The sequence below is a fragment of the Amblyomma maculatum genome, chromosome 1, assembly GCF_055883805.1.
Source record: "Amblyomma maculatum isolate TAMU_Amacu chromosome 1, ASM5588380v1, whole genome shotgun sequence".
Classification (NCBI taxonomy): Eukaryota; Metazoa; Arthropoda; class Arachnida; order Ixodida; family Ixodidae; genus Amblyomma; species Amblyomma maculatum.
Genome location: NC_139344.1, coordinates 162,096,624 through 162,109,097, shown reverse-complemented (window position 1 = coordinate 162,109,097; position 12,474 = coordinate 162,096,624). Strand labels below are relative to the sequence as shown.

The following is a 12,474-nucleotide window of genomic DNA, read 5'->3' as shown; positions in this document are numbered from 1 at the left end:
GCACTGCTCTGCAGCCGAAAGGGCATCATAGGAGGCGAGAAAGAGATGGGAAATGCGCTTGAAGGCAAGCGCCAGTTAAGGCGCGGACGTATAAGCACAAGCAGCTTCACGACGCGGCGAGCGGCTCGAAGCCGAGGTCCAGAGGACACCGCGCGTGCACGTCTGCTGTCTGTGAAAACTGAGGAGTGACTGATGCGAGGGGAGAGATGCCGATGTTGAGGACGTGCGAGTGACACACGACTGCTCACTCCGGAGTAACACACGCTTGTGAAACACTGTCCAGTGATGGCCGCCACATCTGCAGACTGCAACTGACACGCCCCTCTCTCACACCGGCGAAATCCGTGATTGCGGCTAGTAGCGCTACGCACTAAAAGAGAGAGGTGACGAGCGCAGAACTGGACCGACTCAACGCGGAGCTTGTTGGACTCTAGGACTTACGACAGATTACCTGAGCCCCCAGAAACAAGATCTCGTCGCGGAAATATCAGATGGCATGGACGTTATTTCTAGAGATAAAAGAACTGAATGCCCTGATTGAGCCCCATGTGCGTGACGAAGGCCTCGCAGCAGAATATAAAGGTGTTCGTCAGTGTCAAGCTTTGATCACCCGAATGTGGACAAGGCTTCGGCGTTTAAGAGCAAGAAATCCCAACGGTGTAGCAAGCACTGTGAATATGGAAGAGTTCACGACCATGTCATCTGATACCTCTTCGAAACAACTGAGGTTGCCGAAGGTGGAACTCTAGCAATACGTATAGCGGCAACAAGCTTGACTGGCAACCATTCTGGAAGCAATTCTGGCAAGAGGTTCACGAGCATAACGCCTTGACCAGCATAGAAAAGTTCCTGTACCTGCGGACAGCGTTGACGGGGAAAGCAGCGGCAGCCTCGACCGGCATCCAGGCAACGGAGAAATATTACGACTACGCTGTCAAGACACTCGAACAGAGCATCGGAAGACAGGATGTGCTCGTGAAACAATAACACCTCGCACAGCTGTTGGGCCAACCCCGGGCTAGAACTTTGAGCGACGTGAACGCGCTGCGACGCTGTTTTCCACCACCACCACCGACCCCGTTCAGCGAAACATCGCAGGACTTGAAACTTTAGGCGTCAAATCGGACAGCTATACGGTGTGATGCTGTGTGCTGCTTTGTTTCGTGTACTGCCGGCCGAGTGGGTTGTTCAGTATGTGCTGTATGTACAGCTCGATTCTTCAATCCATTTTACAATCAGTTCGCCGAGAAGTGGACTGCAAATAAAAAGTACACTGAGGAAGCACCTGTCAATATACTTGAACAGAGCTTCGGAAGACAGGATATACGTGCTCGTGCAAGAACACCTCGCACAGCTGTTGAACCTAACCCAGGTTAGAACTTTGAGTGACGTGAACGAGCTGCGACGTCTCCACGACCACGTTCAGCGAAACATGCAGGACTTGAAACTTTAGGCTTCAAATCGGACAACTACGGTGTGATGCTGTGTGCGGCTTTGTTTCGTGTACTGCCGGCCGAGTGGGCTATTCAGTATGGGCTGGGCATCTCGAGTCTTCAAACCATTTTACAATCAGTTCGCCTGGAAATGGGCAGCAGAGAAAAAGTACACGGAGGAAGCACGCAGGCTCCTCACTAAACACGAATGCCTGATCAGCCCAAAGAACGGTTTCCCAACAATATCAATGGCAAGGGCTCAGTAGCCAGCTTCCAGGTGGGGGCCAAATTGAGCAAGGAGAGAAGACCTATCGGCACTTTCGAAAGGCGTGAGGCGGCAGACTGCAATGCACCGATGCCAATGGAGGAGAAAAAAAGAAAACTGCGAAATGAGAGGGGGGGGGGGGGGGGTACTAGCAATGTGCGAAAATAGGGCACATGACGAAAGGGAGCAAGGATTGAACACTACGGTGCGCGAAGTGTGGCCGACGACACATCACTTCGCTTAGCGATCCGCTTGCTCCGAATGCCGACGACGATACCGCTACAGGATTGCGCTCACTGACAGCGTCTCTCAGCAGCAAAAAAAACGTCGTGTTGCTTCAGACGGCGCCGGTGTAGGTGGACTGATCGGAAAGAAAGCGCCTCGTTCGCTGTCTTTTCGACGGCGGCAGCCGAAGATCATTCGTAACAGAGAAGCTCTCGCGAGAGCTAAATCTAAAGGTGTCTGGCGAAGAAGTCACCATTTTTACACTTTCGGTGGCTGTTCTGCACACTAACGTCTGTGATAAGGATGCCAACCCGTTGGACGAACTTCAAGCGTTCTGGGAGTTGGAAAGCCTCTGCATCTTCTCAAGCAGCTGCCTGTCTGGAAAAAAGGAACAGCAGATGAAAGAAGAATTCACTCGTTCTTTGTATTTGACCGACGGCCACTACGAGGCAAGGCTCCGTTGAAGGCACTTGACCAATGGCTACGAAGCTGTAGCAGCACCGTTGCTACAGCAACGAGGCTGTAACAAGAGAACGCATGGATAGGTTTATGCGACATCTGAGACCCAACAAAAAGAAACTAATAGTATATGATGCCATTAGCGAATATGCATAGGCTTTGCTGAAAAGGTTCCAGCCGATGAAACGGACAGCACCTCGTTTAGAGTGTATTATATGCCCCATCATGCAGTTTTCCGTCCAGAAAGCTTTACCAGCAAAGTTCGCATCTGTTTCGATGCACCTTCGAAAGTGAAAGGCTGCATCACAAAACGATGCCCTCTTCACGGGCTCGAACCTAAACTCCGACCTGCTGCGGCTCATTTTGAATTTTTGATGCCACGGAATTGCATTCACCGCCATCAAGAAGGCTTTCCTTCAAATTGGCATCAAAAGTGAGGACTGCGACGCACTCCGGTTTCTCTGGCATTCATCTCCATCATGTGAAGGCTTATCCGAAGATGATATAGAGGTCTGGGGTATGACAAGAGTCCCATGTGGCGCCAAGAGTAGCCTTTTTATGCTTGCTGCCACAATACATCACCTGGCTAACGTCTCTGAGGACCCCTCTCCCTCAGCAGAAATTTTGGGCAGCTGCCTGTATGTGGACGATTTGATAGCCGGAGTCACCAGCTTTTTTCCTCGAACCTGTCCGTTTACAACTGTACTTTGCAAACGGAAAATAAAGCACTTACTTACTTACTTACCAACATGGAAGAGGCGACGAAATAGTATGAGGAAGCACACCAAATAATAAGCTCAGCAAGGATGAAACTGCGAAAGTGGGGTTCCAGCAATGAATTCCTGCAACGGCGCTTTGATGCTGACGGTGTTGGAAATCCTTGCAGTGATGTTGCAACCACGACTTCAGCTATATGAAGAGTACTGGGGCTAGAGTGGGACAGATGAAATGGCGAGCTGATGTAATCACTGAAAACAGCGCTGGAGCTGCACACTGTCAACAGGAACACTAAACGCCTTGTGCCAGCGTGAATCTTCGATCCACTCGGCCTGCTGAGTCCAGTGACGATCACCTCAAAAACGCTGTTTCAAGAGCTTTGAGTGCTTGGATTAGACTGGGATGAGACATTGCCTCAAAGTGTGAGGGAGAAATGGGGAAATTCGGTCGGTTCAGTATATCACCTAAAATATATTTCCCTCCTTCATCGGCACGGCAACCAATTCAATGTCAGAACATTTTCATTTTCACGGACGCAAGTCTCCAAGCCTATGTTGCAGTCGAACCTAAACTCGCATATACGCATACCTCAAAGAATCCTTGGCACTGAATATCGGCAAGGTCACACTGTGGACAGACCGCATGATTTCTCTGTGTTGGGTAAAGGGATAAGCATTGCAGTGGTAGCCTTTTGTACCCAACAGAGCTGGAGAAATCCAAGAGAAGACAAACCCAAATGATTGGAGACACTGTCCAGATATAAGAAACCCAGAAGCCCTTCTAACTCGAGGAAGTTCTCTAGAAGCACTCAAAAGTTGCAAAAAATGATGGAAAGGACCGCTGCGGCTTGAGAAGTCACCAACAACCTGGCCTTTGTGACATCCGCGCTCCGGTACGCGACTGAGTGGAAAACCAGTTGCTGCCCCTTTGCCGCGACTAGCCGCGACCGATCACCACCACCCCAGCGAACGCCGTGGCTGCACCAGCTGGGAGAGGAGGTAAATACCTCCCCTTGGGGGAAGGAGAATCAGTGATGGGAGCGCCACCAAGACGTCTACGCGGGTTTCCACAAGAAACATGGAGGACGAGCTATACAATTCTACAAATGCAACACACCCCCTAGAAATAAATAATAAAAATAATTATTGTGATTGGTTAATTAGAGAAATAATAAATCAGTTTGCATCTTACCTGGTGTCCGCCATAGCCCCGAATATAGCCACAGGGCTAAAATAAATTGAAATCGCCTTTGTCTTATAATTTCGGACCTCCTAAAAAAAGAAACTGCCGGTAATTTGGTACGCCGCAAATTTGCATTGCGACAGGGCACGCGCGCCGAGCACCCACGCCGAGACCTCTGGTATACCATTTGAATTGCTAATATCATTTCAGCTGAGGACGTGCACTCGGATGAAAGCCAACTCTAAGTGCTTGCGCTTCAACATGGCATTGCCCTTCATCAGACTATATGCATGCAGTTCGTAGCCGCTAGGCGCTTACCATTCCGTCCATATCCGGTACTCAACAACTCTAGAAGTGCACACTCCCTGCTAATGCATGAGGCAGCCAACGTTCACCCCTAAAAGTTCGCGTCTCGGCCGTTGCCGTCAACCCTAATTGTACCATCGCATACACGGTCAAGCAACGTGGTTTGTGAGTCCGACACGGCAGAGTATCACATTCAAATTTCTACCGCGAAGGTGTTCGCAAGCAGCGAACTGTGTAGAATTTTCGAAGAACATGAATACCTAACTTACAACAGTACGAGGAAATAATAAATATTACATCCTGTTGCAAAACCAATGAAAAAAGTTATTTCCGACTTTAAAAGCATTACTTGTTGGGCTAGTTGGTGACCAGTGTTAAAATTTACAGTAAAAGCGAGCATGCACTGACTGTCTTTTCGCTCGCGAAAAAAGAAATTATCTCTTGTTCTTCTAGTACAATGTCTCAGTCACAAGCCTAGCTAGTATCGTGACGTGACACTATGCACTACCTTGGTTCAGAATGGTGAGGACCTTACCAAACCATAAGCACACAAGGCCGAAGGCAGGCTGTATTCAGGTATTTTGCTAGTCGTGTAAGCATCGTTTATCCCTGAAACATTGCACCACAGAAGCGCAGAGTATACTCCCTGGATAAAGCCACGTATACCATATATGTCGACGTACTGATACAACTTTGCGGCCTCTGCGCGTGCTTTGTTGAAATTATCGAAGGACATTTGACATCACTGCCCAATGTGGCTGGCCTGCAGCGACCGAAGGCAGCAAGGCCAGCAGTGACAAGCAACAGTACTTGCAGTGTGCAACCCATGGCTGCTTCCGCCATAGTCTTTTATAAAGAAAACGCTAAAAATGTGCACGGACACGGAAAAGTGTACAAGCTACCTTGCGCATGTACATAATACACGTAAAAGAGGTGTCGTGGTATATATCAGTAGTGTCGCTCAGCGATAGTTCATTCCATGCACTCCTTTCAAGTCACTCTCGAAGCCACTTCGTGACCAGTCCGCTCATCACATTCATTTCAGCATCGGAACACCCACTATGGCCTCGTGCATATCATGCCTCCCTTCACTGGGTGCAGACATGTAGACTGGTTTGAGGAGGCACTACTTCTTTCCCACGTCGCGGACGAGTTCGCAGACACAGCAGGAAGGCACGAAAAAGTTCTCATCCGACGTGCCGCTGCCATCCGAGTCCAGCGAAAGCAGCTTCTTCTTCAAGTACTTCTGTGTGCAGCGGCTGGTGTAGCCGAATGGTAGGCTGATTGCGTTCGAGCAGGCTGCATCTGGGGAGCTGCCGACAAAAGAGGGGGAAAAAAAAGCAAGTTACAATCCCGCAGCACTTCATGCTCTTCGAAAGGTTCAATTTGTGCACGTGCAAATTTTAAACATTCAGAGAGCAAGCGTCGTTCGGAGCCTTGAGTTCGGTCCTCCCGATGTGGACACGTGCAATTTCGCCAGTGGTATCTGAGTCAACCTTGACTTGTGCCCCTCGAAACTTGACGTCATACTTGAACCAAGGGACATTGAAAGAGCGCACAGAATCGGTCGATTTGATGCTAATAAAAACAGGCCTATTATTATCTGCTTTTCTCATTACAAAGATAAAGAAAGCGTCATATCAAGCGCAGAAAAAAAAAAAAAACTCAAAGGATCAGACTACAGCATATCTGAAGATTATTCTTCAGAAACTCGTCTTGCACGGAAGAAATTGGCTGAGTTTGCGAAATCCTAGGACAAATAAATAAACCTCCGGTACAACAAACTGGTTATTGATGACGCCACGTACGTTTTCGACCACGTTGCCCAACAGGTTGTCATGCGCAACCCTTCATGCTTCTGCTCACCCTATCCGAGATCTCCATGTCCCTTCTTTATACTAATATTAGAAGCATCATACCGAAACGCGACTCACTTCATCACCTTACCGAGACTACCGAATGCAACATAATCCTTTTACTGAAACCTGGCTAAACCCATCAAAAACCGATAGCGAGTTGTCATCTTGTTTCCCTAACTTCGACCTTTTTGGTCGCGACCGCATTGATAAGCGTAGTGGCGGGGTACCCATATCTGCGCGTCAGCAGCTGAAGTGCTCTGTCGTCAACAGCCGATCATCATTAGAAATCTTGTTCGTATCATGCAACGCATCTTACCCTCCAATTATTGCCGGAGTTTGCTATCGTCAGCCAGACGCTGAAGCTTCTTTCGTCATGCACTTTCACGAAGACCTTCAGAACATTTCTGCCGCCCATCCTCTAGTTCCGATTGTGTTACTGTGTGATTTTAACTTTCCTGGAATAATATGGTCTGATTTGCCACAAACAATGTCTAAACACAACATCGAAAGCGACTTCCTAAATTTATGTCTAACGCTATAGGCTATCCCAACTTATATCTGAACCAATTAGACAGACTACTCATTCGTCCAACATCCTTGATTTGTTTCTTACGTCACACCCCGATCGCCTTACATCGCTCACCCATCTGCCAGAGATACGGGATCACGCCATTAGTCACGCTTCATTCGATTTTCACCTAACTCCATTGAGTGAGATAAAGAAGATAACCTTCTACGACAAAGGGAACTACAACGTCATTAACGAAGAACTATAGCTACTCTCTGTGACTCCTTCCCTGGATTTTCCCATCGCGATGTTGAATCGAACGGACTTCTGTTTAAAAACAAGATGCATAGTCTAACTCAAACGTACATTCAATCCATCACCGTTAGTGAGCGATCTCAATCACCATGGTTTCACGCAGCACTGAAACGGCCTAACAATAAGAAAAAAACGACAGTTCCGGTTTGCTAAGCGCGCAAATACACCGAGTGCATGGGAAAAATATCACTGCACCGAAAATAATTTTCAATCACTTTCCAAGAAAACTAAACGTTCATTTTTCACATCAACTTTACCTAATATGTTGCATACTAACCCTAAGCGGTTCTGGAAGACTGTTAGCCCGCAACCCTACTTATCATTATGTGATGACCAAGACATTCTCACCTCTGAAAAAGAATTCCCGAACGTCCTTAGCGCTGCTTTCTGTTCAGTATTTACACCAGAACCCGAAACTCAACTACCTTTTTTTCCCTCCTGTAATCATTCACCCATGCCTGAAATAACTTTTAACGCTAGCGGCATTGCAGCATTAATTGATTCCCTGAAGCTAACTTCATCAGCCGGAATCGATGGCGTTCATTCCAAAATATAAAACGTACTAAACATTCAAGTAGTGCCATCTTATCGCATATTTTTCAGCGGTCGCTCTCATCTGGTGTGGTTCCACAAGACTGGAAAGTGAAGGTCATCACAGTTCCAAAGAAAGGTAATCCGTTTTCCCCCAACAACTATACCGTAAGCAGCGGTGAGCGGTGGCGTAAGGAGTGCGCGCTGCCCCGGTGGCGTCAGCTGGTTACGAGAGACACCGGCGACGGCGATGACGCCGCGAAACGCAGAAACGGGCGCCAAAGAATTGCGCTCTAAAAAAAATTGCCGTCAATTACGTTACTTCCTAATGCTAAATGTGAGCGCGCAGCTCACCAGCTATTCGGTGGCGGCTATGCGTTTCGGCTCGGGCGGTGCACATATCAAGATCCACCGCCACCGATCTGGCGCCCGAATTGCCGCTTCACAGGAGTCATTGGAGGAGGAGCGAAGAGAGCAATTAAGTTATCGAGAGGTCGCGGGAGGCAGCGCGTGGGTCCATAGGAACGTTGCGCGGCGAAGAGATAGAAGCGACTGACTGATGCCGGTGCGTTTCGGCTTGGGATGCACGCACCATGCTCCGCTGACGTCGAGCCGAGGCTTCGGCAACCGGAGAAAAACCGTCGCCACCACGCAGGAAGAGGAAGGAGGGGGGGGGGGTGCATGTAGCGGCGAAGGGTGGCGGCAGGAGCGCGCGCTGCCCCGGCTGCAGGGCTGGTTACGAGGGACGACGGCGACGACAACGGTAAACGCAGGAACGGGCGCCAAAGAGCTGAGCTCTAAAAAAATAAAAAAAAAATAAACGTGCGTCATATTCTCGCCAAATTCACCGTACGCCTGATCTTTGCCACCCATGCTAGCTATATATCCCATCCCAAGAGATAGAGAATGGAATCCATCTGCGTGTACGTCGCTGCATGCCTGCGAAGATTTACCGCCCTCCTCCGGCAGGACAGCGTGCTTGCTGTATGATTGAAGGTTTAACAAGAGCGAGGAAGTGTGTCCTAAGTGGCTCCTCTCGTGGTTTTCTTCCGATCCGCAGCGCTCCACTACGGCGCCCCTTCTTGCTTGAGTCGCTGTGGAACATTAAGCCCCATAAATCATAAATCAGCCGATTCCTGTTAAGGGGTCGCATACTGCGGGTGTCGCTTTTGGAGACCCGCCTCCTGCGTTGATGCGACCCACGTCGACTCGAGCCCGCGAATTCTTGGGGTCGAGCCACTCTGTTGTTGCCTTTTGGCTCGAGGCCATATGGGTCGCATCAACGCGGATCGAAGCTTACGGGTCGCAAAAACGACACCCAAAGAATGCCATTCATGGTCATTCGTATATGGTGCGTAGACATCTCAACAAAGCTCTAAAGAAAGTAGCATATACTGCTGATGTGATGTAATTGAAGGTGCGAATTTTGGGCACAGCATACGCATAAGCATCAAACTCAGCATATGCTAGTTTGTGAGTTTTATGATGTGCAGAAGTTACACGTGTGCATTCCGGATTAATTCTGACCATCTTGGTATCACATATTATTGAATTTTTTTCAGCTATTCAAGTAAATTGTGGGATTCCTAGGATGTTTAAGTACGCCGCTTCACGAATATATCCCAGCCAAATTTCTTTAATGCGTTCCGAGGAAGCGAGGTTATCTGCAGCGAACAAAAGGAGGACACTTAAGCCCCGCCGTTTAAGGTATGACGCGACAGTTAAAGTCTCCCGTCTAGGGCTCCCCTTGCGGATCCTCGCTTGTTTACCTGAACTTTACGACTCGATTAATCTCTAATCTCTCAATTTGTGATTACCTCACACATACCTATAAAGCCTCATTTCACCGAAGTCCTACTAACGTACCTGCTAGGCCCGGGGCCTGCGCATCTGGCTCAGGGTCCGCGGGTAAGTCATCCTCTATATTTCTCCCCCAAATTTACAGCTCCTGCTAACTTTGTCATGTAACGTGGTCTATTAGCGCTACACAACCCGCCGACCAATCAGTGCCCAGCCATGTCACCTGCCAACTACCACATGTCAGAGTCATGTGATCGAGAGGATGTGATGTGATGTGATGTGAGAGGCTCGTGAATTTTCGCTCACAATGGGGACGCCGGGATTGAAAGATGGGGCCTTTAAAATATAAATACCAGTGTCTTCAAAGGTACTCCTCACCTGTCGTAATTTTTTTTTCATGCTCAAAGATCGACGGTCATTCAGGCCCCACCTATACGAACCGATGGCTGGGGTGCAGACTCGCGCGGAATGTATGCTCGTGTTTAAAGGAGGGTGGGGGAGGGGGGGGGGGTGCACTGCAGACGCTACTGGCACGCCAAAGCGACACGGCTGACCGGCTTCGGCCACGCCATCTGCGTCACGCCCGAAATAATCTGGCCAATAGCTATTTCTAGGCCAACGTACAGGTGCGGTGGTAACTAAACTGAGTACCCTATTTTGTCCTAATTGAGATCCCACTTTCCCTGTCGGACATAAACGTGATTCTTCAATGAGAAAGCACACTGACGTCTACGAGCCTGCACGGAGGGGGGGGGGGGGCGCATTCCAAAGTCTTCGAAATGCCCATGATATACGTTCATGCTACGCATACCGGCAGTTTCAGCGAGCACTTAAAAAAACTCCTGAACTAGGGAGTTCGAAATAGAAATGAAAAAATCCTGAACGTTCAAAATTTCCTGAAAATAGGATGACTGACATAGAACAAAATTTATTACTTTCGGGGAAAACTATAAGCCGTATTTTACTATAAAATCTTCTAATAATCATGCATATAATCAAGTAAAACTCACTAACTTTACATTAATGCAGTTAGGTGGTTAGTGCCAATTAATATTTCGAAGCACTGGAGAATACGTTACCCTATCAGTTTTTGAAACGAAGGAAAACGCATCTTCTAAATCTCTGCCCCTTCGGAATTCCGGCAGTTTATGCTGCACAAAAACGAAACCGAGCGCATTAGACGCGGAGGAAGCTCTGTGGAAGCGGCATCGTTCACTGATAGAGTGCTGAAGTGACTATATATGGTGCACAAATTCAAACTCTACCATTCCGTGTCATACACTTCCTTTTTCTCCGCCAGTCTAAAAGATAACGGCCACATAATTAGCAATACCTGTCATTTTCATCTTCCCTCGTACCAAGCGAAGAATTAAGTTTGGAGGACGGAAAAAATGCTGCAGACTAGGCCATGCGAGAATCATTTTAGCCATCAGTTAGGTTTCACCAGGCTAGGACACACGGTATTTTCTAAATGTTTGGTTGAATTTAGCTGGAACACCCGATATGTATAATATGAGTAAAATGATAATGTTCAGATGGTTCGCAGTAATAGACCATCAAGTTTGACTTTAAAACGGCCGTTATCGTATATACTGAATAAAATGTCATTTTATATGTCATGGGCGTTTGGTGTTCCTATATTTACGGCATGGTACAGTCAACAATATATTTCTGGCTCGGTTGGATACGGGTAGGTACCATGCGTTGTTTGTGCCTTGCACTTATGAAGCACACGTAGAAAAAGGTATGCACTCTAACTGCACGATACTTTACACAATATGTAATATCTACTCGTGCCCAGCTTTCTTGGACAAGCCATTTAATTATGTGGCAACTGTGGAATACTGCAAGACACTGGCATGAACATATTAATAGGAATGACCTGCGTTTCTTATACACAGCAAAACATTTCGTTTAAAATTTGTCCTACGCTCGCACTGAGTAGTTCATATTTCCACAAAAAATCAATGGCGTTCGTTTTGCAGCAGAAGCTGTTTTAGGAGGCTCGTCCACGACAGCTTTCGTGTCCCGTCGCAGGCGCTGCTGGAGCACAATCGGAGTAGGCATGTGAAAAATTACAGAGGTGCACTTAAGCGTGCTTGCCTGTAGAAATGCGAAAGCATTGCGAGTTCTGTGACTAGTTCTTTTATGAGTTCTGCGTTTCATTGCTTAGTAATATTGCTTGGTTGGCGTTCTTGGTGGTCAAATTCGGACGAAGAAACATTTTGGGGGGTCGAGAGATCAAATGTTTGCGGGTGCCCCATCACAATTTGCAAGTCATCATTCAGTTGGCCATACTCAAATCATATGTGTAGGCTTGACACCAATTTCGGTCACATTCGGACGAAGTCAAATTCCGGGGTCCAGGGAAGGCAGATTTCGGGAGTGGCCGACGAAAGTTTGGAGGTGACCACTAAATTAGCCATACCCGAATTCGGTTAGACATCAGTTTGGTCAAATTCTGACGAGGTCAAATCTTGGGGGTACAGAAGGCCAACTTTTCGAAGTTTCCCATAACAATTTGGAGGTCACCTCTGAATTGGCCACACTCGATTTAGGTTAGACATCAATTTTGATCCAATTCTGAAGTGGTCAAATTTTAGGGGTCCAGAAGGCCAAATTTTGGGGGTGGTCCTTTGAAATTTGGAGGCCACAGTCGAGTTGGCCGTACTCGATATAGATTAGATGCAGTCTTGTGGCGCCACTCATGGGACAAATACCATAACACTGATCCATGACTGACAGTTCGTGGGGACAAATTATTAGAGCATAAGCTCTACTCATCCCATGCACAAACCTCAAGGTTTATAGATGGTGCAATTTGGACCTTGAATTCTCGTGCTGTACAGCATACATCGCCGTCATCACCGTTGT

The 12,474-nt window shown here is 47.7% G+C and overlaps 1 protein-coding gene across 1 annotated transcript in view; it reads right to left on the bottom strand.

The window, feature by feature from the left end:
• Positions 1–5,397: 5,397 nt before the first annotated feature.
• LOC146204767 (uncharacterized) overlaps positions 5,398–12,474 on the bottom strand; it is a 91,196-nt gene continuing 84,119 nt past the window's right edge. Inside the window, exon 5 of the mRNA XM_084586556.1 lies at positions 5,398–5,900. Within this exon, the coding sequence (XP_084442682.1) occupies positions 5,714–5,900 (187 nt within the window). The 3' untranslated portion in view covers positions 5,398–5,713. The remainder of the gene's footprint in view (positions 5,901–12,474) is intronic.